Source organism: Synchiropus splendidus, chromosome 1, assembly GCF_027744825.2.
Source record: "Synchiropus splendidus isolate RoL2022-P1 chromosome 1, RoL_Sspl_1.0, whole genome shotgun sequence".
NCBI lineage: Eukaryota > Metazoa > Chordata > Actinopteri > Syngnathiformes > Callionymidae > Synchiropus > Synchiropus splendidus.
Window position 1 is genome coordinate 6440024 of NC_071334.1, and position 27038 is coordinate 6467061.

General features: G+C 45.6%; 1 protein-coding gene across 5 annotated transcripts in view; it reads right to left on the bottom strand.

The window, feature by feature from the left end:
- Positions 1-27038, bottom strand: part of LOC128764915 (contactin-associated protein-like 4) — a 75820-nt gene that overhangs the window by 1941 nt on the left and 46841 nt on the right. For 4 of the 5 annotated variants that reach the window (XM_053875206.1, XM_053875198.1, XM_053875215.1 and 1 more), the window contains 14 exons: positions 26332-26503; positions 25959-26065; positions 22481-22600; positions 22209-22406; positions 20359-20521; positions 19743-19870; positions 17437-17607; positions 17143-17361; positions 11855-12094; positions 9964-10188; positions 9176-9309; positions 8619-8706; positions 1009-1239; positions 84-155 (listed from right to left, as the gene is read on the bottom strand). In XM_053875206.1, the coding sequence (XP_053731181.1) occupies positions 84-155; positions 1009-1239; positions 8619-8706; positions 9176-9309; positions 9964-10188; positions 11855-12094; positions 17143-17361; positions 17437-17607; positions 19743-19870; positions 20359-20521; positions 22209-22406; positions 22481-22600; positions 25959-26065; positions 26332-26503 (2268 nt within the window). Of the gene's footprint in view, positions 1-83; positions 156-1008; positions 1240-8618; positions 8707-9175; positions 9310-9963; positions 10189-11854; positions 12095-17142; positions 17362-17436; positions 17608-19742; positions 19871-20358; positions 20522-22208; positions 22407-22480; positions 22601-25958; positions 26066-26331; positions 26504-27038 lie in introns of those variants that run through there. The other variant, XR_008415808.1, reaches the window with a different exon arrangement.

The following is a 27038-nucleotide window of genomic DNA, read 5'->3' on the forward strand; positions in this document are numbered from 1 at the left end:
GACCTTAACCCAAGTGAACGGAGGAGAACAAAATCAACACCATCCACCTTCTCAGCTTCGTGGTAAAAAAACAAAAAAATCACCTCCGATTAGTGCGGAATCGCTCCTGATGGCGTTGACCAATGGTTGGCCAGGATCCACTGATGCAGGCGGATCTGAAGACAGAAGAGTGTCGACGCTTACAGGGAACTCAAACCACATGATGTTAATGTGCCAGTTCCCACTTTTATATAAAAAGATTGGGTATTGAAAAGTAAATTGTGCTGCCTCTTAGAAGGCCTGTTTACGCTCAACGTTCCATATGGATCTGGACATGGAGCCTTCTGTCTTCATTTTATTTCTGCACGTTTCCACAAAGCTTACAGAGACGGACCAAACGGAGCAGTACCACTGGAAACCATGGGGGGCAGTGTTGCTGTTACTATCTCCAGTGAGACACAAAGAAGACATAATAATGGCGGAAATTTCTTGCTCAAGTTGCGATATATTTAACTGTCTCCTCCTACAACGCTGCCTCCGTTTCCTCTTTTGTGCCAGAGCTCCATGATCAATACTCTTCCACAGTCGCCAGGAGTTTGTTGATGTCACAAACGTTTGACTGTGGGCTGCTCCCCCTGGTGGATATATTGGTGAACAGCAATACCAAGGTAAAGAACACATGGAAGCGTGTGGTCAGGTAGTTTGAAATGGACCTTGGGTAAAACTCAACCACTTTTAACCAGGTTACTTGATAGTTACAACATAGAGAACACAGATAAGTCACAGACATTTTCTTCAGCTGCCACTGACACTGGACACCATCCTGTTCGTCCTTCAATTCACAGAGATCATTGCTGGAGTTTTCGCGAGTCATTTCTTGATTCAACACTCATTTCTTGGCTACATCATTCAGTGAGTGACAGAAAGAACAGAGTGTTATCAGAGCTCCCCGTCCTCCCCACTTGGAAACCCCGAATCCAGCAGGATAAAGCCCATGGACAGGAGGAGTCCAGTGCCACGGCTGGTTACCTGTTAGGGAGTTTGTCGTCTCAGCAGCGTGAGGATCCACAGAGGAGAAGGAGGAGGAGCAGCTGGACTCCACCAGAGGGCCTGAGACCGACACCCGACCGTCCAAGTGAAGCAGAGCCGCTTTCAGAGGACTGATGGAGTTGAACTGGACAGCAGACAGGCAACCGGTGAAGCCGAACGAGGGCAACCAGTCCAGGTCCTCATCCAGTTCTTCTTCAAGGTCCTCCAGGTCTGAGAAAACACAGCTCTGTTAAAGCTACCGGCGGGGGTGAATCAGGCATTTTTCCCTGTGAAAAATGAAAAGAAATTTGCGGAATGGAACTGCTTTGGTGAAAATGAAGCCTGCCGGTAATAAATAAAGTCTTTGGGTCCATAAATGTCACGAGGAACTACAGTTATTCCTGCGGAGTCGTTTGATCAGGCAGCACATCGTCTGGAGTGAAGCATCTTCTGGGCAGGAGAGGGACGTTAGTCAGCCGAGCACTTCATCATGCTTTTATTGACTTTCACACTGAATGTGATCCAGAGAGTTATTTCGCCGACTCGACTGAGGCAGAGCCGCAGCAGAAGCAAATAAAACCTCACATTTCCTCAGACGTCGATCTGACTTGATGAGGTGTTCGAAACAGTCTCGACAAAAGTTTGTATTTTTCTGCTTCATATTCGCCTCATGATTTTTAGCCCACAAGTTTGGGATCCAGTCCTTCTGGTCTACGGAAAATGCATTTCTTGAGTAGCGCTGGACTGCGTGTGCTAAGTTTCTGATGCTCATACTGTTTTGTATTTTCATGACTCCATTGGCTTCTCGGTCGCTTTGATATCTCACGGACAGTTATTTCAATGCAAATCAAGAATTCAGCTCCAGTGGAAACCTGTTTCAAGTCACACCTCTGACTGACTGTTCAATGAAATGTTTGAATGTTTCACCAAGGGTGCGTGTCTCTGTACTCTCCCGACAAAGTAAAATATTTGTAGAACAAATATTACCTGTCCCGGATCAAACTATAATTGTGAGATTTAATATTCCAGGTGCGGTTTGCTCCTCGGATTTCAGGTCCATAAGACTCGCTTGGATGACTGGGATGTGCAGGTCGCATTACAATGACTACTCACCTGTTGAATTAGTCACATGACTCAGATGTTTGCTGCAGTCGAGTAAAAAAATTGAAGGCAACGGCCAATTTTTTTCACTATTAGAAAAAGAGGCACGGCTACTTTCCTGATGTGACAGGACGCGCATGGATACACCCCCTAGTGGCGCTCGAGTGCCACTTCTCTACCCTTTTTTTCTTCAGTATTTGAGTCTTGTCACTTATTTCAGTGACAACAACAATGACATTTTTGCAATGTGTGCCCTTCATGGAGCACCAGCCTCCCAAAATGTCGATTGCAAGCAGAGGCATCTGATAGAGTTTACTCCAGGGGGCGCTATTACTCCACTGTGTGTGTGTGCGTGTGTGTGTGTGTGTGTGTGTGTGTGTGTGTGTGTGCAGCGTTACTGAGCCTCATGTGTTGCCGAGTTGAGTCCATCGGTGTTAATAAGTGTTGCTATGGTTTGGGAAGCCAAAGCATCCGCCTGCGCCCCCCTCAACTCGCGTACCGGATACGTGCCGTTTGGCCATGAGTCAGATGATCTGGCAACTGAGTCACAGGTATTCAATAAAATGCAAAAGTCAGTTGCGGTGACCTAAGCAGTTCCCATGATGCTTTGCAGCCCAGTCAACCAACCACAGTGGTCGAGCACTACAAGATGGCTCCGCCTCCACAGCCGGTCAGCTGAGCAGCTCGGTGCACCAGCAACAGAAGAGAAGTGGGAAGAAGAAGAAGTGCGAATACATATGAATGACGACAGTGGAATGAAAGCCCTCTAACTTCTTAGGTCTGATCTGAGGAGGCACAAGCTGAGCAGCAGGAAGCTTTCCATAATGTAGCGATCAACAACTGTGACTGGTTGACTGGGCTCCAGAGCATCATGGGAAGTCACTGTTTCTGAGCTTGCTGTTGAGAGTCATGGCACCTTATGTGCTACTATCCTTGTCATAATGGCTTGAAAGGATGGATAAATTGGAGTGACGCTCGAAGAAGAGCCACATCTGGCCCGTGAGCCACAGGCTCCCAACTCCTGCTGTTGACTCTAGGAAGCTTGTAACCAGGAGCAAGGAAGGAGTTTTGTGTTTAATACTGAGACTTTACTTGGTTCAGTGTCTGTCTCTTGTTTCCACCTCTGCCAGTGATGACGGAGAACACATCGCTCTGAGTGAATCAGAGGACATTTCACCATCCTACAGCGTGTGTTGTTCATGCCCACGCACTAAAGTCCTAACAATGTAAAGCAGTGTTTTGCAACCTTTTTCTAGCCATGGTTCCCTTGGCTCATTAAAAAAAACCGGGGGCTCACCACCAAAGGAACCTGGGCCAAAGTGCACTTGTGTTTGAAGTAGAAAAATCCCTATTCATTTGTCAACAACTGTAGCTACTGACACTCGCTTCTTATTTTGCCAGGCTATTTGCAGAAACAAATTGTAGAAAATGTATTTGTTTCAAATATGTCCAGAAAGGGGCGGCAAAATGGCAACAATATATCATGATTTATTTATTTATTCACTTCCTTTAAATAACTGTTTGGATTTTATCACTTCTCTTTTGCATGGTTTTATTGTGGTTGTGAGACAAATCCTTAGCTTTCTTTGCCTGAACTTGCTTCATAAAAACAATTCTTCTTTCTCTCTTCACATTATTTATTATTATATTGTTTAGTCTTTAGTTTTTAGCTTTAACTTTTAAACCACAAATCAAACTTTGACAGTGAGTATCAATAAAGTTTGGAAGTGAGACGTCAGGTTAGCTCTGTTAGCTCTGCGGTGCAGACAGTCTTTGGCATGGTGGCGGCTCCGACATGGATCCCTCCCTCTCTCCCTCCCTCCCTCCCTCCATGGTTCTGTGGTGAAAGTGTGTGATCAAGTTAGAGGCGCATCAGCTTTAAAAACAGCAGGAAGTTGCGCATGTGAGCGGCTTCTTGGCTGTGAGTGTGTGGGAAGAGGAGCGCCGCGCACCACAGCAGCGCTGCTTTGACTGAGGGACAGATCAGCGCATCAACACACTGAAGCTCTACAGTAGAGTGGAGAGAAAGAATGGCAGCCAATCCATGTGATCTCCTCACCTTGGTTGCTCCTCAACACCTTCTCACTGTCACCGCGGCACGTTGAAAAACGCTGATGTAAAGCAATGAGACACACTACGCTTGACTCTCGTAACCTCTTGTCCACCGATATTTCCGACGGAGGAGAGCTTTGAAAAGCAAACGATTGAAATGACTTCCTGCATGTCGCGAGGCAAGTCCTCTTTGACTCACTGAGCAGCTCTGAGCATAGGGTGACGGTGAGCGTGCCACTCTCCTTCCCTTCACATCGCTCTGTCCTGTCACTTCCTAGTGAACCTCTCAGTGGAATTCTCTCCTCCTTCCTGCTCCATTAGCTGAGCTGATGGACGATAGGAGCGACAGCACATCAACAGACTCCCCGCCTCTGAAAGTGATATGACTTTCAGCCCGTGGGGGGGGTGAGGGGTGGGGCGATCGGGTCACGTTCTAACATGACTCGGGTCTCATGGCAACACAGCAAAACCAACTGGAGCTGAAAACAGCATCACGTTGGATCCAATCTTCTCCCTGCTCTCAGTAGTTCACCTCCTGATTTTGGGTCACGGCTCCAACTACTGTCACCCCATGTTCAAAGCTCTGAAACAACCTGTGTGTTAAGCATGTATCCACCAGCCTGTGACCCATGTTAGGAGCTTGGCTTCCAGTGCAGTCAAGGGTTAACACACTTTGTGCAGCAGTTATTATAAACTGAAAATTCTATGTGACAAAACAAATTCAATTCAATACAATGACTAATGTTTCATAAACAATTTTTGAAATTATACTAAGCTTTTTGGGGGATTTTTTTTTAATAAGAATGGAACTAAATAAATTATTAAAATACAATGTTTTGTTAATTTCCAAAATAAAATGTGAAAAAAACTAGTGACAACTGACATTTATTTATAGTATTTTAGTACTATTTATAATTTGGACAAGACAAATCGAGCTATTAAAAGGTATGACTTGCTTATTCTAACTAAAATGTTATCTAAATTAGTAATTAACACTCTTCCTTTTATTTTATGTCTGTTTTATTCAGGTGCTTTCTCTATTTCAATAATCTCGGAAATATGTTCATTATGTTCCTGGTTGACAGATTGAGGGTGGTAAGTGAAGGTTTAATATCTTTATTTTTCTTAATTTAATGAAATTTTATTGTTGTTTTTATTATCCTATTTTGTTACTTTTGTTGTTGTTGATATTATATGGACCATTCTAACTAAACCAAGCCTTGGTTATGTATGTCCTGAAAGTCTTTTGCCTAAAATATAAGATATTTGGGATTTAGAACATAACTAAAATGATCGTGTGTATCACTATTGAAAGTACAGACAATGTAATTTCATTCCATTGAGGAGGCTTTGTATAAAACATTCAGTGCAAAATAGATTTTTAGAGTTTTTTAACACAGAATATTCTGCCTTGCGTTTTAGACGACCCACGTCGACACCATTTTATTGTTATTTGCCATTTAAATTCTTCAGTTTAAAATGCTTTTTCTATTATTCCATTGCGATGGCAGCACAGGTGACTTCACGTCTCACTTCTGAGTTCAGCATCTGCTTTGAAGAAAGGGCCGGTAACCCGGCAACAGCAGCTCAACTGTGATGCGGTCAGGTTGCAGTGTGCCGTCTGACTTCCTGATCCAGTCCGACCTCGCCCACATTAGCCGAGGATTACCGGCTGTTACTGTGAAACACGGGGTGCTGACTCCAATCTTCTGAGTCATTTGTTCTTTTCAATGTTGCCTCATTAGCATACAAAGTGAGAGACATTTTCTGCAGTTATTATCCTGACAGCTGTTGGAGCGGCCCGACAGACGACGAAGCCGCTTACAGTCATCACTTTGGTTCGAGGAGATGAAAGTTCGCAGACGCAAATCACAAGTACTTTTGGAGCGGTGGTGGAAAACACCAATCGTTGTGCCCGGACTTCCCAAAACTCACCTCCGTCATGGAGACGGCTTACGATTTCCTGTAAATAAATGAACCTGCTTGACTTTAAAACAGTTGAAAAGTGGTGAAGCCGCAAAGACCGACAAGTTGGGATGAATACAGATGAGAACAGCAGGATTCTGCCACTCTGTTTCATCTGTCTGACCCAAGTTCTGGTGCACCTGAGACTTTAGTCTGGAGGATTTTACAGTGGTGAAGAATGAGCTGATCCATCTACTGGTCAATTGCTAGTCTCACTGTTGGTCACCAGCTTAGGGTCGTGCCTCGAAAGAAGACAACACAGATGCAAGAAATGAGTTTTCTCGGCAGATGTCATCTGGGTGAGACTCATAGTAGACCTCCTCCTGAGGAGCTTCAGGAACTCTCCAGGAAGAGTCCGGAAACTCTTATATATGACTGCTGCCAAAGCAACCTGATGAAGGATGGAAGTTAAGTTCAAGTACTTAACTCAGGGCCGTCAAACCGGTCCTCAAGTGGCACAAAAACCCGCAACCACTTCTGCCCTTTTTGTGGATCAGTTTGACCTTCACCCTGACTTAACCTATGATCATCAGTATCACAAAATAATGTCAGCAGGATTATCATTCCTCTGCTGGTCGAATGTGTTCTGACTGTCCCAGCAAATCCACCAGAGCTGGGGCAAAGCTTGCGCGTCCCCCTCACTTCCAAGGTCAAGACATAGAGCTGCTGACGTGTCTGACGGATGGACATCACAGGCCCCCTGCTGGGCGCCCTTCAGTTCATCGCCTGTACAAAGAGAGCAGTCGAGAGTGCTGTCAACATAAGGATGACTCACATTTTCAGCATCGCCTCGGGATCCACGCAACTATTCCGTTTGTGGGCTCTGTGCTCCATCCAACCCGCTCACATTACCCTTAGCTCTGGGGTCCGCAGCCTTTTACACCCAAAGTTTTCAGCCAAGTGAAACCTCCCCAGAGCGTGAAGCAGTTACCAAACATGCCTCCACTTCCCACCAAATGTTTGTCCTCAAAACAGATTTTGAACATTTTTTTTGCCAGAATCACTTGCCAGAAAAGCTATCAAATCCATTTTCATTGTCCCTCTAGTCCCACAGGGGCTTCTTCCCTCTGTGGAATTTGCCCTGAGGTTTTTATGCTCAATGATATGGTCATATTTGTAGTGTTTTGGGGATTTTTTTTTTGTGCACTATGCAGGGAAAACCTGGAGGATCATGGTCTCCTGCAAGTTATGGACTGGAGCTATCGCTCAGTAGTGGATCAGGACTATGTAGGGGACACCAACAGGACTCAGACCCAGGCATGAAATCACAGACAATGTAGTACTCCTACAAAACAAGACGTGGGGGTGCCACAGATGAAGAACAACAACATGAACACACAACTCTGCCGTTGGTGTGGAGAAGTGACCGGGTGTGCAGTCTTTGAAAGAGCTAGTTTGGTTCGGTTTTGAATTTCGGACTGAGAGACCGCTCCATATCTGTTTATTTTCGGTGCATGATATTGCGTCCGACAGAGTGCTGCTTTTTGTATAGATGATCTTTGACACACCTTTGTTTTGCTTTACAAGTAACATCCGACTTACAACTTGCTCGACTTATGTCCACCTGTACTTTTTATTTATTCAGTGTCTGGCACCGCAGCACGTAGCAGCCCGGGAACGCATACGACAGTTACGGCTGTAAACTGCTTGGTATATAATAGCATTCAGCTTAAAGAAGCAACCGATTGACATTGTGTATCCTAAACAGTAGCACCTATAACCCTGGCGTTGGATATTTTGAATGGCATTCCACTTACGTCCAATCTGACTGTCAACCGGTTGGTCGGAACCGATCCCATAAGTCGGATGTTACTTGTAGTTGCTAACAAACCAAGCTAATAAACCTGCTCCACACAATATTGTGCGGTTTAGCCTCAGAAACGTTTTCTCTGTAAGTAGATACAGTTAAATATCGGTGTTGTAAACCGATTATTTTCTATTCTCTTGTAATGTTTAGTTCTACAGAGTAATTGGCTCACGAAGAATTCCGTAAAAGTTCAAGGAAAGCAAGCCCTGCGTGCTGTCTTCAAGACCTCACGTCATGCCGTTGGCTAGCTGTTTAGCTACATGTTAGCTTCCGTGTAGCGAGGACAGGCAAAGGGAGGTTCGACAGGCAGGGCTTTGACGCTGTTTTCAATAATGTTGTGGCTTGTTCAAACAGCTGAAGATGATAAACAGGCATTTTCAAGTCCATCAAGGGAATCAGTTTAAAACTAAAATGAAAATGTGTGTGGATGAAAAGCCCCGCCCCCACAAAGGATCAGATCAAAAGCTTTTCTAGTTACTTCATTTCCTTGTCCAAAACTGTTCAGCGGGGTACACGTCCTTTTCAACATTAAACATTCCAAAACTTCCAATCTCTGCCGTTGAGCCTAAAAAAAGGCGCCATCTCTCCAGAGCTTATGCTGAATAGGACACAGCAGACGGCTGCGGCGCGATAACTAGCAGCATCCCTGGGTTGTTATTGAAGCGTAGTCGAGGGCCTCACTTACCCAAAATCCTCCCCAGAGTGATCGATTTGATGCTGTTGAATTCTGCGCCAGATGTCAAGCTGAACTTTTCTCCAGGCTTTTCGTCAATCTGAGAAAAAAAAAGAGAAGAAAGTACATTGTGTGACCGCGTGTAAATGGTGCACTTCTTTACTTCTCTGTTAGCGACGAGTCATTTATTTGAGTGAAGCTAAAGAAAGAATTTAACCCTTCGGGTGCCAGTTTCTTCAATGAAATATTCCACTTCGACATCACTATTTCAGTTGTGGCTTGAAAAGTGCTCCAGATAAAGGTAAACCATAAACGAGAAATGTGAGCCAGAGTCTGGGATGGCACTGAATTCACTCATCTTATTTGCATGTTGTCATGTCACCACGGGGCGACCATTGTGAATTACTTTTGATGATGATGATGATGGCTGGATCAAACAGTGCCTCGTGTTTTTCATGAGCCCAGAAGCTTTTTCCCTCTGAGTGGAGCGCTAGAACTCAGGTTACACCCCAGTCTCAGTCACAGAAACACCACCATGTGTTTGGTGAGCAACACGTGAGAGACACAACCTGAACATAGACGGTCTCCGACTGCCTCCTGACCGCCACCGTGTGCAGCCGTCCGTCCGCCAAGTTTGAGCCACGGCCCTGAAACACATCCACGTCGCGGCTGCTGTGCAACTTGTACCTCAACTCCAACTCACCTGAGGAAAGAGAAAAGCAAAGTGTGATCACAGGTTGAGCCATGTGGGCCCTGAAGTGCCGTCAGAAAACATGAACGCCACTTTACAAGTATTGCTCACTCAAAACAGAGAGGTGGCCGTGACTTTGCTGCCAAATCCTCTTGAGAGGTTGCTGGTTTTACATGAGATTTGCTAGCAAATGACTCTTAATTTAATTTTTTTATTTTTTTGTGGTTAAGGCATTTTTCTTTTCCAAAATCAGGAAACCAAAGTCAAAATTTTACATTAATAATGCAACATATTTTTCTTTATCAAAGATCACCAGGGAAGTCTAGATGAGGCTTCATGAAACAGTATTGCAGGGTGGATGAAACAGTGTCCTCATTTTCAGAGGCCACTAGATGGCGCTCTTGGTTGAGAAATGATGTGAGGTTTCATTGAATTAGTTATTTAAGACCAAAGAGTTTACAGCAGACAGCACCATCTGGTGGCCTCTGAAAATCCGGACACTGTTTCATGAACCCTTATGCCAGGGTCTAAGTCTGTCAGTTGAGAAGGGGTTTCTGAGGGCGGGACCACCCAGTCCTTTGACTTCGGCTGGAAGTCTGCGGAGCTATGTCTCTTGAGTGTCTCGGTTTAACATGGAAGAGGATGCACACACTCGACCTAACTCACCCAGTTGGTTGATGAGCAGCAGCAGGTACTCTCCAGAGAAGGAACTGACATAGAGCAGGGCGGCAGGAGTCACACTGGTCCTGAAGTTCAGCGCGACGCTTTCGCCTCTCAGAGTCACCTCCGAGTAGATGGAAGAGGATTTGCTGAAGGCTCTTCTGCTGAGGTCCGAGGGCTCGGGGAAGACGTAGGTTATGGAGGTGGTCTGCTGGAAGTTGGCTGAGATCTCTGTCATGAAGAAGTTAAGAGTCGCTCTTTAATAACCTAGTACATGAAACAAAGTGAATTCTCTGGCCTTCAAAAACAGTTGACTGGGTCAACATGCTAGTGCATCCAAAACAAAGACAATTACAGTAGGTGCAAAATGCATGCAAGACTGCAGGCCTGTACGTGAGTCGAGAGGAAAGTGTTTAGGGAATCTTCATAAACTTTATACATCTCACGCTAAATTCAATAAAAGCACCCGCTGCTTTGGACTTGGATACATGAATACGACGCGCCGCGCTCACGAGCTCCGTGGCGTTTGAGTTGTGGAGAGTGTGGTGGACTTTGGTTCACCATCGTAGTTTTAAACTTATTTATAATCCAGGGAACCTTTGATGATGACACTGGTCGACTCTGAGTCTCTGGATCCCTCTTTACTTTATGAGATGGAGTGGTCCTCAAAGGTTCTCTGAAGCAGTCATCTGCCTTGGTTCACATCAACACATGCAAATCTCATGCTCTCATAGCAGCGCTAATGCTACATCCCCTTCTTCAAACATGCCAATGCAAAAAACATTTTAGCAGAGAGAATTGTGAAAGGATTTTTCATCACACAAGAGAAAGGACTGACAGTTTGTATCATGATTTGGAGAACAGAATCTGACTCCATGATCATTTCTCCACACTAATGTTTCTTCAGTAGCATCTAGGAAATGTGTCCAGACTGCTCCATAGTTCAAGTCAACTGTCCAGAGACATGAGATACAGCAGACAGACGGCTCCATTTAACCCCTAAATAAAGCTGGCAGAGCAGCCTGTCAGACACCAGCGGCTTCTACCAGAGACGTGAAACATTGAGTTTCTCATCTCTACACTTAGTTCACTATTGTATTGAAACAATCAACAAATAATGATACTGGAGACAAACTCCACTCATAAGTTTCATCATAAAACAGTGTCAAGAGAGACTGTAGTGTTCAACACATGGAAGAGAATGAACATGGATTTATCCTGATAATATATCACTATTGCTGAAATGTTCATGGTTTTTTTTTGGTCCATACCGTCCATCCCTACTGAACAGCAGCTGGGAGCACAGAGACTCACTCAGGATTGAAGGATTCCATAAGTTAGAATCGGGCTCACACATCATTATGCTACAATAAATGAGCAAATATTCAGAGCAGTGACATCAGACGCTTGTGGACTGGTGCTCACACTGGCTGCCACCATAACTCTGCCGACCTTCTGCTGTTAATGAGAGCCGCTGACTGAAGAGCATCCTTCAGTCCGCGGACGGTGACCCGCCTCTCTCTGTGTCAGACCTGCCACTCTGCTCTCTGAGTGGGTCATGATGAGAACGCCGGCTGAAGGTCGAGCTCCACGATCGCCGTCTTAGCAGAAGCCAGTCCACTCTCAAGAAGTGTTGCTGACAAAATTAATCGGCGTAGGAGAAGATACGGGAGTGAGCTGAAGAGTCTTCCAGCAGGAAGCTGGAGGACAAACAGCAAAAACAGCTTCCTCCACAGTCAAAGAGTCTCATCTCACTAAAGACTGGGCTGTAATCTCTACAGACATCTGTGTTGAAACCACGCACTCAAAGCAAAATATGGCTGCCACCAGTGGTTATGTAACCGCAAAGATTTCAGTCATTTAGAAAGTTGCCGTTGTGTTTATTTCTTGTCCATACCTTGGTGACAGAAAGCTCCGACAAAAGCCGAGCGACTGCAGTCGCAGGAGAAACCTCTGGCTCGCTCCACACAGCGGCCCTGGTTCTTGCACAGGGCGCTGTAGCTGCTGCAGTGACCCGGGCAGCCAGGTCGGACCCCGGGCGTGATCTTAGCCCGAGATTCAAGGTCCAGAGTGACACCGTTGAGTTGCAGAGCGCGGATGCAGCCCAGGAAACCTTTCTGTCGGGACGCGGTGCCTCCTGTCAGGGATCGGTACAGATTAGAAACAGTTGAATTTTCTTTAATTTTCCGAGGCAGTTTATGCATTTGCCGATGTATAGCCTCAACTTTTGAACTAATAACTTTTAAGCTGTGGTTGAAGGTAAACTCACACACTCCCACCAGGCTACTATCGTAACTGTAGCCCAGCTCTACGCCCAGTGACAATGAGGAGTCCAGCACAGAAACAAGCATCCCTCCGACAACAACTCTTACTGACTTGTGGAGTCATTGGTTGCCTTTGATCAAGTCCATGTGAAGTACAGAGTGGATCCTCGCATGGTTTGAAACAGACCTCAGTCACTCTCATCCCTTATAGGGTTGAACATACAATACATAGTTGCACAATACTATTCTGATCAGATTAGTTTTATGTTTTAGATATTTGTGTGCCTTTATTTCGTTATTTCCTGTGTTCCTGTGTGTTGTTTCCTTTTTCACTTGCCAGATGGTCACTTCGTGTTCAGATGGTAAACTCTCCCCTCCGACCGTCCGCTCTCTTGTTGCTCCTGTTTACATCTCTGATTTCCGCGTGCGCGCTTATATCTTTTCTGCTGCCTCCCGAGTTGTTCTCCTGGCTTGTTTTCTTTAGTCTTTTTCAATCGGGTGTGAGTGTTCTTGTTTAAACTCACCTTTTCTGTTTCTCCGCGTTATAGTTATTCCGTGTGTGTGTGTGTGTCGAACCACCACAGAGCGCTTTGTGTTATTTGGCCATCGTGACTTTCATTTTCGAGTGTGTTTTAGTGGTCCCCATTAATCAGGTTTGAGTTTAATTTGCCTGCTTTTCTGTTGTCTTTTCTGTGTTTGTCCTCCTCGCTCCACATCTGGTGTCGACTTCCTCCCTTATTCGTTCCAGTTTGTGAATTATGTTTATTGTATTAAATTCATTGTTAACGCTTACACTTGTGGTTCGAGTCTTCTGTGTTCTGGCAACGGTCCAGCACTTGGGTCACACTCTTTGAGCGATCATGACAATTAGTTTTACCTTTGAAAACCACTTCAGAGAAACCCACCACCAGAAAACGTAATTCCCTTTGGGTGGTGTCTACCCCCTGGAGCTCTTCAACTCCTGGGACTCATGATACATGGATGGACTCTGACAAGAGATGCATTAAATCTATGCATGTTAACCACTGGTCCATTTGAATAGGATTATTGTGACCAGGTAACTTCCTGGACCCCTTTACCAAAGGCAAGTCTCGGAAAGATTTCATTTCATTTCTTCATTGGACTTAAAAGGAACTGAATATGTATGAAACTGCTCTTATTAGAATACTTCTTTAGTTGAGGTACAAGCTGCTGTAGTTGGAAGGCAAGTCACAACACTGACTGAGGCAAAATCCTTGCCGATACATTTTCTTACTGTAGATGCCTTAGTCAAAACTGTCTGCAGAATGGTGCTGAGAGGTCCAACTTCCTGGGAGTCAGTTTTCCTAGACCATGTCTGAGTGGCACCAACCCCCGCCCTGGACAAGGTTCTGAGATCCTCTCAACCAATCTAGGTCTCCTCATTCAAGACAGGCTCCATGCCTCTGCCACAATGACTAGCAATGTAGAGGTAGACCATAAGGCAGGAGGTTTGCCATGATCTTCTATAGTTCTCATGGTCTGCTGGCCTCCAGGTCTCAGGATGCGAGACGTCATCCTAGCTTCAGCCCCAAGCTTGACAAAGTGGATTTGTCGACTTGATGGTACTCCATAAGAAGTTGTGTCTAGCTTGTACAGCCAGATGAGTCAGGGACTCGGTAGGAAATGCTGTGATATAAACTCCACAAGTCGGAAATACCATTTCCTGTGCAACAACTCTTCATTCCACAACAACACGAGGACCTGTCATATTTGTAGTGGCACTCCCGATCGGCAAAGACAACAGCGACCTCGGTGAGAGCCCTTCAACTTCAGCGACTCCTGACAATGATGCCGTCGATGTCTCTCTTGCATTATGGTTCCAGTTTTCCTGAAAAAGGATCTGAACTTTTAAATCCTCCAACTCTGCCGGACCGCCGCCTCAAATTTGAGATTTTTTTAAAATTTTTTTTATGAACTCCGGCTTTAACAGTTTAATTCCTCTGAAAGCCTTCATGTTTTTGATGAGCGGGCGAGACAAAGAGACTTGAACCTCGCGTGCCCCCGCCGCTTATTAAAAGGTTTCTCTCTTCTCAGATATCTGCATGTGCGGCAGACACTGTGCTCTTTGTCTGAACGACTGAAATTTTAAGATAAATGAATAAAAGCCTCCAGTGCTGCTCCACAACATTCAGCCGCTAATGAACTTCAATAATCCCGCTGCTCTTCACCTAATCCCCATTACAAGGTAAACCTGATCAGAGCCTGCACAGTTCGGGGCACGCGTTCAACGTGCACAATTGTGTGATGAAAAATAGCTCCAGTTCACGGAGATAATCGAAAAATTTAGGAATAAATACGCTCATATTAAAAATTTACTTGAACTACCATATAAATCATAGAGAGTTTTATCATTCAAATAGAAATACTGCGATGTATCACTGTGATCCGTCCGTCCCTCACTGCTCACTCGCGGCAGCAGCACCATTTTTTTCCACTATGTCATTTCAAGTTAGCAAGATGTTGAGTCAGCAAAAAAACTCTGCCTCAGAGTCTGTACAAACAGAATAAGAATATCACTAAGACAACGCTTACCTCCGGCAAGCCAGACTTTGCATCCACGCTGTTATTTATTGCAACCAATATTATTGTCCTACACATACTTTGTTATTATATTTCATGTTAGATATTCCAAATGCCGGCCGTAAATCAGACCTGTTCCCGGTGCATGTTAGTCTCCGCCAGGGCTGCCCTTTGTCACCGGTTCTGTTCATCACTTTTATGGACAGAATTTCTCGGCGTAGCCAGGGGTCGGAGGGGATCCGGTTCGGGAACCACAGAATTTCATCTCTGCTATTTGCGGACGATGTTGTTCTGCTGGCCTCATCGGACCGGGACCTTCAGCATGCGCTGGATCGGTTTGCAGCCGAGTGTGAAGCGGCCGGGATGAGGATCAGCACCTCCAAGTCTGAGGCCATGGTTCTCGACCGGAACACGGTGGTTTGCTCTCTCCAGGTTGGTGGAGAGTTCTTGCCTCAAGTGGCGGAGTTTAAGTATCTCGGGGTCTTGTTCTCGAGTGAGGGAAAAAGGGAGCGTGAGATCGATAGACGGGTTGGTGCAGCGGCAGCAGTGATGCGGTCGCTGTATCAGACCGTCGTGGTGAAGAGAGAGCTGAGTCACAAGACGAAGCTCTCGATTTACCGATCGATCTACGTTCCCACCCTCACCTATGGTCACGAGCTTTGGGTAGTGACCGAAAGGATGAGATCGCGGATACAAGCGGCTGAGATGAGTTTCCTCCGCAGGGTGGCTGGGCGCACCCTTAGAGATAGGGTGAGGAGTTCGGTCATCCGGGAGGAGCTCAGGGTGGAGCCGCTGCTCCTCCACATCGAGAGGAACCTGCTGAGGTGGCTCGGGCATCTGATTCAGATGCCCCCTGGACGCCTCCCTGGGGAGGTGTTCCGGGCATGTCCTACTAGGGAGGAGACCCCGGGGAAGACCCAGGACTCGCTGGAGAGATTATGTCTCCGGTCTGGCCTGGGAACGCCTCGGGATCCCCCGGGAGGAGCTGGAGGAGGTCTGTGCGGACCGGGAAGTTTGGGCTTCCCTGCTCCGAATGCTGCCTCCGCGACCCGACCCCGGATAAGCGGCAGAAGAAGGAAGGAAAGGTATTTCAAATGCTCAAATAGACTTTTAAAATGCATGTTAACAGCTGAGTCAGTCCATTGGAGAAAAAAAATGTCTTAGTCAGACTACAGGATAATGGAGTTAGTAGCTGGACTAAGAAACTTTCTAGTTTAATCGAAACATCTGCCAAAGGGAGCGTGTTCACGATGAGAACAATACAACAGTCTGAAACAGCTCCTTGCTACCTGTCAACTTTGCCTGTTCTTCTACTGACAGCAGAACCAGGAGGATATTGTCTTCATCGTGCTCTGTATGTAACTGTGCTCAGTGATTCAACTGGATGTTTCAGTCAATCAAAATGACTGTTTTGACCAGAGCTGGTCATGTGATCGGATGTGCTGCCTGAGACGTTGGAAATGAAACTAGGGAACGTTCACAACTGGATGTTTCAGTCAATCAAAATGACTGTTTTGACCAGAGCTGGTCATGTGATCGGATGTGTTGCCTGAGACGTTGGAAATGAAACTAGGGAACGTTCAAGGGAAGCTACCGAACACCAGAACACCCCTGACTTAGCTCTGAAAACGTCATTGAAATACATGACTTCTGCAGGTATTGTCTTTACAAACAGTGCTCTAACGCATCCGTGACAGACGGAGCTAATGACGCGACCTCCACCAGTGAAGCAATATAATGGCGCACAGTTATCGAAACAATAGTCTTCCTCACCCCAAAGAAACAACCTTGCGTGCGCTCAGCGCAGCGCCACAGTGGGCGTCAGCTCAGTGGTTCTGCACAATGAACATTGTGCTCACAGACAAGTTTCCCGGTTCCAGCTGGAATTACTTCCTGACCTTCGCCACTGCGGATCGGTAATTAACCGTTTCAATTATTTTAATGCTGTTTATTTAAGTGTTTCCTAGATTATAATTAGCATTGCTTTAGAGTGTTGATAAAGGGGAGAAATGCAATGAAAAATGTAATGGTACATCACGATAAAATGTCTCTCTCATACCTTGAATGCTCATGAACTGAACTGAACTGAATTCAATGAATCAGAACTCAAGAGACAAAACATAGTCTTCCTGTAACCATTAAAAACATAAACAAGACACAGTACAATATTGAAAAAAAAAAAAAATAAAATAAAAATATATATATATATATATATATATCTCAATGCTTTTCTTCAGATAACTATTTCTTTAGAAAGTGTAAATAAAATAATAAATAATAAAAATAATGATAATAACAACAAAAACAACAACAATAACAATAATAAGGACAATAATAATAATAAAAAAGATTTAAAATTGAAATACATCGGTTTGCTCACCAATGAACATCTGGCTGTTGAGCTGCAGATGAGCGTGGCCGTCAGTCGGCGCCTCGCGCGTGGTGGGGGGGTAGTTGTCCACACGGAGCGACGCCTCCTTCACATTCCTCTCAGCTCGCACGCTGTGCCAGCGGTCGTCGTTCAGCGGGACAGTCGCCGTCACCGTGACTGCCAGTGGTCCGTTACCAACGTCGAAGGAGAACACCACCTCAGCGGAAGCTGCCGCCGACACAGGCACAGTGCAGTCAGTCTGACAGCATCATGCAGGGCCCCTTCAACATCCTTTTAACTCACAGCTCAGTTCGATCCTGATGAAATCCTTAATCCCCAGGTTCTCCAGGAAAACGCCAGAGGACGACGTGGTCTTGAACAGGAAGGAAATGTCGGCGTTCAGCTCGCCGTGAAAGGTGGGGAAGTGAAGGTACGAAGTCTCGGTGTCGAAAAACGCAGCGTTCCAGAAGTTCCCTGTAAACAGAGGGGGAATCTCATCACCTCTGACAAGTGGACGGATCACCAGAAGCCAAGCTTCACACTTGCCAGATGAACGATCCTGCTGCTCACTAGCCGGCGATGAAGTCGCTGCCTGACTGATCTGGTCGATGCTAACTGGTTTATTATTTGGTGAAGTGGAGGGAAAACCCCATGAGCCATTTTCATGAGCAATAATGACTCATTTGTGTTCACACTTATTGGATCGGAGAAGGCGTTAAGCCATGAATGTTTGTTTGAGGAGGATGAAGCGTCTCATGTACAACATTCTAGCCGCAAGCTCAGCAGAATCTGAAGAAGCAGGTTTTTTCATGGCCACACATGACACTTCCATGTTCATCTGTGAGTTGAGCTGAAATCATTGTCTACTGCTTCAACCAGTATGGAATCAGATTTGAGTCAATAACAATAAGAAAAAAAAATTACATTGCAAACGAAAAGTTAGATTTAAAAAAAAAATGGAACTCAAACAAAAGAAATGTATATTTTTAAAGTAATGCATTACTTTCAATGAAAATCTCCTTTATTTGACTCATGTACAGTTCTCAGTTTTCTTCTCGCTGTTCAGACTTTTGCTCTTAATGTCGGCGTTCTTGTTTATGCCGCCTGATTGTTTGCGTGCGTGTTTTGACCGCGTGTGGGCGGGCCTTGAGAGGAATGTGTCCTCATTGGCTAACTAGATTTCGGGTGACAGCTCATGCCCCAGATGTTGTTGTTCCACCGAGAAGGACTCCTCCATCGACCAGGCTTCTTGTACTCCAAGTGTAAGTATCAAACATATGGTGTGTGAGATGTTTTAGTTTAGCAACTACAAGCATCCAACATGTTAAAAGATTTTCATTGAAAGTAATGCGTTACTTCAAAATACATTCATATTCTTTTGCTTGAGTTCCATTCTTTTTTTTTAAATCTAGTTTTTCGTTTGCAATGTAAAAAGTTTTGTTTGATTATTATCGAGCCAAATCTGATTCCGTAAACCAGAGGACTCAAACTGGTCCTCAAAGCTGAAACACGCCGCACCAGACTGGACATCAACAGACTTCAGACACCTCACTGGTGAAAAACCTGGACCTATTTCTCTTAAAGTTTTTTCCTTGTCTGCAAAACTGGTAATTTTTTTTCTTGGTATTTATTTACACACTTACGTTGGTTACTGCTTTTTTAAGGTTTCAGAACCTTTAGTTTGATAAATCCTGTTGACGGTGCTCCCAGCTACATAGGGGTCATCCGGTCATGGTCCATTGTTGGGCTTTCATTCGTCGCTATCCTCGGTTGTGTTGAGGTTAGGGGTTAGCTGGGTGCCACCAACTCTGGGGTGACTTCTCGCACCTTCTGTTTCCTGGTTCCAGTCTGCCGTGTGTTTTCCTCTTGGTGCTTTGTTTCAATAGATATGTGTTGCATTCCACTGCATTTTCTGTTTGTTCGTCCTATGTGTTCCTTTCACTGCGACTGTTTTTGTACCACCAGTGTTTTAGTCATTCTGGCCTTGTGTGTTTGAACAAGCACATTTTCGTTCTCCCAGTTTTTGGCTCACATTTATCCGCCTGTTTTCAGGTTTTCCTCTGTCCTCGCGTCTTCCGGTTTAGTAGCAACACTATTGGTTCTTTGTGATTTTTCGTGTTTTGTTAGGGTTCTGACTTGTGGAACTTGCTCTCTCCACGGTAAGTCCTCTGTAACTTGGTCAGCTTTTGGATCGGGCCCCTGGAGCCTCCATGACACATCCTTTCATTTGTTATTCTTTGTTGCTAAACCACCATCAACAAGAGACTAGTTATTTAATCTGACATTTCTTGGTCAGACATTTCTTGGTAGCTATGGTCAACTTTACTTTATGAATCATTTTGTCTCCCGAGGTTCAATTTAGTTTGTGGTCTTTGTGGTTTCTTTTAAAAAAAAAACGTTTTATCCACCGACTCTAATGGGTCATTTGGCGACAGGAACCACAGGTACCAGCTTTCCACGCTTGTCCAGCCGTCAAAGCACTTGACACTAACTCACCTATTCATCCATTCACGCACGCGATCGCTCACTGACACACTGATGTCAACCGTCAGAAAATCTTTGTATTTTGTCAGCGCCATCGACATATTGTGAAAAACTAAGACACTTACTGTCTCCATGACAACGGAGAGGTCCCACTTGGTAACCAACCTCTGAGCCCGGACGCTGGAGGTCACCGATCACCATGGACCAGACAGGGAGAGTCTCTTTATGTGTCAGGAATCCTGAATCGTTCGTCCTTGTGGAGGATGAATGCAGGGATTAGGAAACAGCCGCCAAAAACTACTTCAGATGATTCCGTTTTGTAAAGGCAAACTTATATAAATGTCAGGAATGTCTTTTTTTTGTTGTTTTTTTTTATTTGATGCAACACGATGAATCTGAAGGGACTAGTGGGAGCTGTGAAATCAGACGTGGTAGAGCGGAGGATGTTTCTGCTGCCGCAGGATCGATGAGAAAATGCAGAATTATTTAGAGAAATTGGTCACAGAGCTGCAGAATTGACCTAAATAGACAGTCGCTCAGAGCCTGAATAACAAGATTCCTGTAGAGCGTTGCGATGTTTAGAAGGAAACACAATCAAAAACCTGAATGCTTTTCAATTGCTTTTCAACCTTGACTGTTTTGTTTAGGAATAAAAAGAAAGCAAAAAGAATGCAAGATGCAGATGCGCAGATCAACATGAGCGAGTGAGCCATGAGCTCTGGCAACAAGAGGATGAGTTACCATCGATCGTAGTCAGCGTCGCAGTTGCACGAGTGACGAGGGTCCAGACAGTTTCCTCGAACACCGCAGGAACACTGGCGACTGCCGGGCTGAGCACCACCCCAGTGGGTCTGGATCTCTCCAGGACTAGGACCTCCCACCCACCAGCTTAGTGGCGTCCCCTCTGAAAGACATCAACCACTGATCTTTGTGCATCATACTGACATATTGGCCTTTTTCTATAATATAACTTACAGTACACACTGATATATAGTATGTACGTCGCATGTTGACGCACGACACGTGAAGAAAAGATGGAGGATGGAGTTGAGCCATGGGACGGCGCTCTAGTCATTCTATGTTAAGCAACATGTCAATTCTATTCAAAGCCCATCATAGTCATGGTGACGTTCAGTACTGTCATTGAGGAGGAGAGGCACGTAAGGGGTTATAATATAGCAACTGACATCCAGTATGATTCAGTGAAGGGAGTTCCAGCACGCCTCCCTGAGAGCTCGCACATTCCCGCGACCCAGGATCTCCGCCTGCAGCTATATGGACGTAAAACGTGTTTTTTTCCTCTCTCCCCTGCACACGACGCTTCATGCAGCAGCACGCAACACATGATCCGCAAAAAGTCCACTTTCTCAACATCAATATGTGAGGCCATCAGAGTGAGGATGGGTTGCCAGCAATGTAGCTGTACATCAACATTCTTTTTTTTTTAATGTTTGTATTTACATAGCCTCATGATTGTAAACACATACTGTTGCCCAGGAAACTGTATCAGCCAGCCTGCTTACTTCAGACACATGTACACACCATCTTCACCTTTAACCATCTGTGTCCTGCTACAGTACCCACTGAAAACCTTTGTTCCTCCCAGCTTCTTGACTTTTAGTATTTTCAAATCAGCTCTTCATCATAATCAACCATGCGACACTGATTCCACAGATTGTGATGACAAAAGTAAATCGTAACTTAGACGCCTTAAAGTTGGAATGTGATAGAACAAAGTACAATTCATTCTCTTTCTCTCCAACATGTGTGACAAGTAGATCAGCTAAGTTGAGGTAGTTGTTGTACGCAAGAGTAATGACATAATCATGAATACATTAAGTATCAAAATTGTATCGATTTGGAATGTGTAATGTTAAACTTGTTTCTCAGTATGTGTTTATCAGTTGTTGCTTAAATTCAAAGTGTTTTGATCCAATGATCGATTGCTTTTGCCTGTCTCACTCATACAGAGGAGGAAACGCCGGTGTAGGTACCAAATGTGTCCCACCTGCCACGGAGTGATGACGTCACATCCGGCATATACGTTATCTTTTTTTTTTTAGAATGTTTTAATGAGCCAGAGGAAATTGAAATAAAAGATTTCAAGGCGATTTCTACCACGTGTTGTATTTATTTCCACAAAATGCAATGTCTGCCATCGTTTGCGAGGTTTATGTCCATTCTCCACAGTTTGCGGAACAATGCCTCGTAATTGGCTGCCATGTACGGATCTTTGTTGTTCTTTAATATCGCGCAAGAAATCCCTAAAAAACAATATCGCGTACGTGGCAGCCAATCACAACGCGTTGTTCCGCAGTCTGCAGAGAAAAACGGACATAAACTTCGCAAACGATTCAATGACAGACATCGCATTTTGCGGAAACAAATGTTACGTATGTGTTAGAAATTGCCATGAAATCCTTCATGTCAACTTCATCTGGCTCATAAAAACATCTCGTATATGCTGGATGTGGTGTCATGACTCCGCGGCAGGTCGGACACATTTGGTACCTACACCGGTGTGACTCTGTTGTTCCTCTGCCAAATTAGCACGTCGACCTCGCAGACACATAAACACATATACAGTTTACCTGCCGTGTTGTGGAGGCGGGTCTTCCTGCAGAAATACGCCAGTTCTTGCTCGCAGCGCTCTGATTGGCCGATGATCCGGGAAAGCTGCTGCTCATCAGCACCATAGTGGAAGTGAACAGAGAGCTGAGAGTTTCCCTGAGAGGCCTGCAGCCTGCTCACATCTGAGCTGTTGTGCTGGACCACCGTCCACGACTCGTCTAAGGGAAGAAGGAGAGTCAAGCGCCAAGCTGTCATCACGCCCGCCCGCTCCACCGAGAGGCCGCCCCTTCACCTGTCATGTTGCAGAAGACCAGCTGAGGTCTGATGGGTCCACTTCCATCCACGTCGATGTAGTAGTGACCCGACGTGCCGCCCTGGTGTTTGTACACCTCACACGACTGCTCATAGGAGGCTATGGAGAAAGGAGTTGGACAGAAAAATCATCCAGGTGCTCTGCTTTCCTCCCACAGATTCCTAAAGCCTCAAGCACCGGAGAACTGCGATTCAACATGGCACAATGTGTGACACTCCGCACTTCTCTTGACTTCGTGACTGCTACAAGTCCAGTCACAAGACTTACAACTGGGCTGTTCAGCAGTGTGAGGAATTCAACTCCCTCTGATTCCCTTCAAGTTCCATGAGTCACTGAGAGATTGTGTTTGCATCAACAACTCAATAGATTTGGGAGGTGCAACTGTTGCTTTTTGGGGGATCATCTACAGTAGTTTTCACACGGTCATTGTGAAATATGCATCAAAAACACTAACAGCAAAGGTCACAGTCGAGTCACAGAGAATCACTCGAACATGTGAGTCATTGATTCCGGATTCGTAGTTCAGTCAGACTCAGTTCCTGAGTGAGTCATCTGGGTTTGTTTACCTACGAGTTTGCATGTTCTGAAAGATTATGGAGGTGGTCAATTCAATGACTTTGACGGCTCAAGTCATGCCCAGCGATGGGTAGATGAGGCTTCATGACGCAGTACTGAACAGTCAATGAGGCTTCATGAAACACTGTCCTGATTTAGCGCCAGATGGCGCTGTCTGCCTCTGAAAATGTGGCGACTCCTCATCTACCCATCACTATTGTTAGCCATGTGAATAAGACCTTAAACTGTTCTGGCAGAGCAAGAGCAATAAATGAATTAAATGAATTCAATACAGAATAGATATCATCTCTGCAATGCTGTTTCATGATGCCTCATTGACCCATCGCTATTTTAAACTCCATTATATGCACCATCAAATCATGGCGTTATTCCTCAGCTTAGTTGCGGTTTGTCACTTGATCGATTATTGTTGCACTTGGTTTGAACCTCCATGATGGTGAACGCACTTCGGTGAGTCAGCTGACCGACCAGCGCATGCGATGCACTGCACTGGCACGTATGGCACTCATGTCCAGGGAGTTGTGTCCCGTCTTGACAGGTCTTGGAAAAGACTTTGAGAGTTGGAGAGGCTTTGTTTTTTGAAGGAGTGTGGAGATCCACTCTGACTCTGACTCTGACTCTGACTTCAGTAGGTAATGAATTAGCTCCCATCCAGGGGGAGTCCACGTCCCTCACCACCATCGCACTCACAAAATAAAAACCTTAAACACTTGCGAAAATTAAACCGGATTCTCGTTTACTCTCCATAAAAAGCGAGTCAAACAAGCCTTTTGCCTTTTTCCCAAGTGACATGGGATAATTACAGAGGTGGAATGACAGATTAAGTTCAGAAAACAAACTGCAGGGAATGTGTGTGTGTTGGAGGATGTCAATGAACGACATTACGTTTTGACTCATTTATTCCATTTCAGTTTTGTGGCCCATGAATCGCACACGAGAGGAGGACTCACTCTTTAATCTAGTCACAGCAAGTCGTTGAAATGTGTGCGACTGAGCCACTCCCATTATTTCAAATGAGTTCAGCGACTCACGCAGATACAGCACATGCATCATCAAATCCATAGCAACAGTTCTCCGAGCACGTGCAACTCACGTCTGCAACTTACAGTCACTCGAGTCACTGTGCACGTTATGATGCCTCTGAAAACCAAATTATGGTGTTAGTTCAAAATCCAAACTTAGTTATTCACTAAAGTTGGGACTTTTAGTCCGACGACAAGAGGGGAATTGGAATTTCTCTTAGTCGGACTACAGGACCTGGATGATGGGGTTAATAGATGGGCTAAGCTAGCATGTAGCCAGTAGCTGGACTAAGCTAGCATGTAGTCAGTAGCTGGACTAAGCTAACATGTAGCCAGTACCTGGACTAAGCTAGCATGTAGCCAGTAGCTGGACTAAGCTAGCATGTAGCCCAGTAGCTGGACTAAGCTAGCATGTAGCCAGTAGCTGGACTAAGCTAGCATGTAGCAAGTAGCTGAACTAAGCTAGCATGTAGCCCAGTAGCTGAACTAAGCTTGCATGTAGCCAGTAGCTGGACTAAGCTAGCATGTAGCCCAGTAGCTGAACTAAGCTAGCATGTAGCCAGTAGCTGGACTAAGCTAGCATGTAGTCAGTAGCTGGATTAAGCTAGCATGTAGTCAGTAGCCGGACTAAGCTAGCATGTAGTCAGTAGCTGGACTAAGCTAGCATGTAGCCAGTAGCTGGACTAAGCTAGCATGTGGTCAGGAGCTGGACTGAGCTAGCATGTAGCCAGTAGCTGGACTAAGCTAGCATGTAGTCAGTAGCTGGACTAAGCTAGCATGTAGCTCAGTAGCTGGACTAAGCTAGCATGTAGTCAGTAGCTGGACTAAGATAGCATGTAGTCAGTAGCTGGATTAAGCTAGCATGTAGTCAGTAGCCGGACTAAGCTAGCATGTAGTCAGTAGCTGGACTAAGCTAGCATGTAGCCAGTAGCTGGACTAAGCTAGCATGTAGTCAGTAGCTGGACTAAGCTAGCATGCAGCCAGTAGCTGGACTAAGCTAACATGTAGCCAGTAGCTGGACTAAGCTAGCATGTAGTCAGTAGCTGGACTAAGCTAGCATGTAGCCAGTAGCTGGACTAAGCTAGCATGTAGCCAGTAGCTGGACTAAGCTAGCATGTAGCCAGTAGCTGGACTATGATGGGACTGGGTGATGTGTGATTCGTGTTCCTTTAGTAAACTCTCTCAAGACTCCATTCTCTCGTGTTTCTCTGAATCTTTCTGAATTGCGTGCGTGCTTGATTTCCTTTTCAGCTGCCTCCTTAGTTGCATTCTCCTCGCTCCGTTTTCTGTTTATCGCTTTTCTCTATTTAGATCGCGTGTGAGTGTTTTCTAAAAATCCCTTGGTTTCTCCATTCCTGTTCATGTGAGTGTTATTTGTCTTTTGCTAATAAATCAGTTCAATTAATCTTGTTCTCCCGAGTCTTCTGTCAGCCGTGAACAGCTCAGCAACTGGGTCTGACTCCAAAGCAGCCGGGACAGCGACAAAGTGTTGTCTCCTTAACATTCAATTGTATTCAGGTTAATGAATACAATTGAATGTTCTAGTGTATGATGACGACAGCTCCAAGAGGGTGACACACTGATTCTGGACCTCTGAAGTGAAACTAGTTCATCAGTCAGCACTATTGCTGTCTACTTAGCTCAATATAACAGTCTGAAACAGCTCCTCGCTACCTGTCAACTTCCATTGCGCTTCCGCTATGGTCAGAGCAACTGGACCGACGGACTCTCTCATCACGGAGGGGAACTACTCAGAGTTCTGCATAGCTCGACTGAGGCACAGAGGTGTGTTATACGGACTCAGACAAACTTGAGTCACAGAAAGGTGCAAGTTTTAGCTTCGTGCTCCTGGTACTCACATGTGTGGCAGGTGGCCCCCCGGTAGCCGCTGGCAGAACAGTAGCAGCTGAAGCCCGTCCAGGACTGTGAGCACGTCCCTCCGTGTTCACACAGACTTGGTGAGCACCTGAAGACGACAAACCTTCAGACTCCCACAAGGTCGCGGAGAAAAAGACAAAGTCGCTCAGCTCCTTGGTTGATGAATCTCTTAGCGGGGGCTTCAATCAGAGTGTCTCGGGACAAAGGAGCTTTTGTTTTTCAAGTGGCGAATGCTCAGTGATATATCTTTGTCGGAAAGTTTGAACTGCGGCGGGGAGACACTCCTCTGCTTTCTTTCACTTTGTATTGTTAAAATGCAAATTCTTTCTCCTGACAGTTTCCACTGAGAAGTACCTGTCCACGATGCCACACATGTCAATCTGCAGGTGGCTGGAATTGCCCAGCATCCTTTGCTGCACCTTGATGAAGTCGACCGTCTGGTTGTCCAGGGTGAGGCGCCTTACACAGCCCTGGAACGGCGGGAAAGGGTTCCGACACTCTGGGCCGCCGCCTGGAGCCGGACAAGCTGAGGACGGAAGGAAAACCGGGACGTTTGCACCAACGTTTGGATGAAGCATTGAACAGGTGAACTCAAGGACACCAAGGTCCTCCAGGAAGATCTGTACGGCTGTGTGGTTTTACTGCAGCGTCTCGCAGACAACTTGAATTAACTTGTCATTTTAAGAGCACAGCCTCCAGGCTCAGACATTTAGACACATCTAAACTTCCACATTATCCACCGACAGCTAAAAGAGGCTGCATCTTCACGTCCATCCGCAGCCGCAGTTTCCACTTTCAAGTGTGATAAGACTTCAAACTGATTTGGGGATTCTTCTGCCCTCGTTCCAGTGCTTCCGCTGGAAGAGGCTGTTACACAAGGCAGCGGTCTCTGACTTGGCTGCATCAGATGTTCACGCTGGATGGCAGCGCGCGGCCCAGCGCACGACGCCATCCGCAGGTTCTGCATTAGTCTGATTACCGCCGCCTCATCGGGCACCGCCAGAGACCCTGCAGCGGCTCGGCCCGAGCTGGATGACTCACCGCTCATTGTCTCCTTCAAT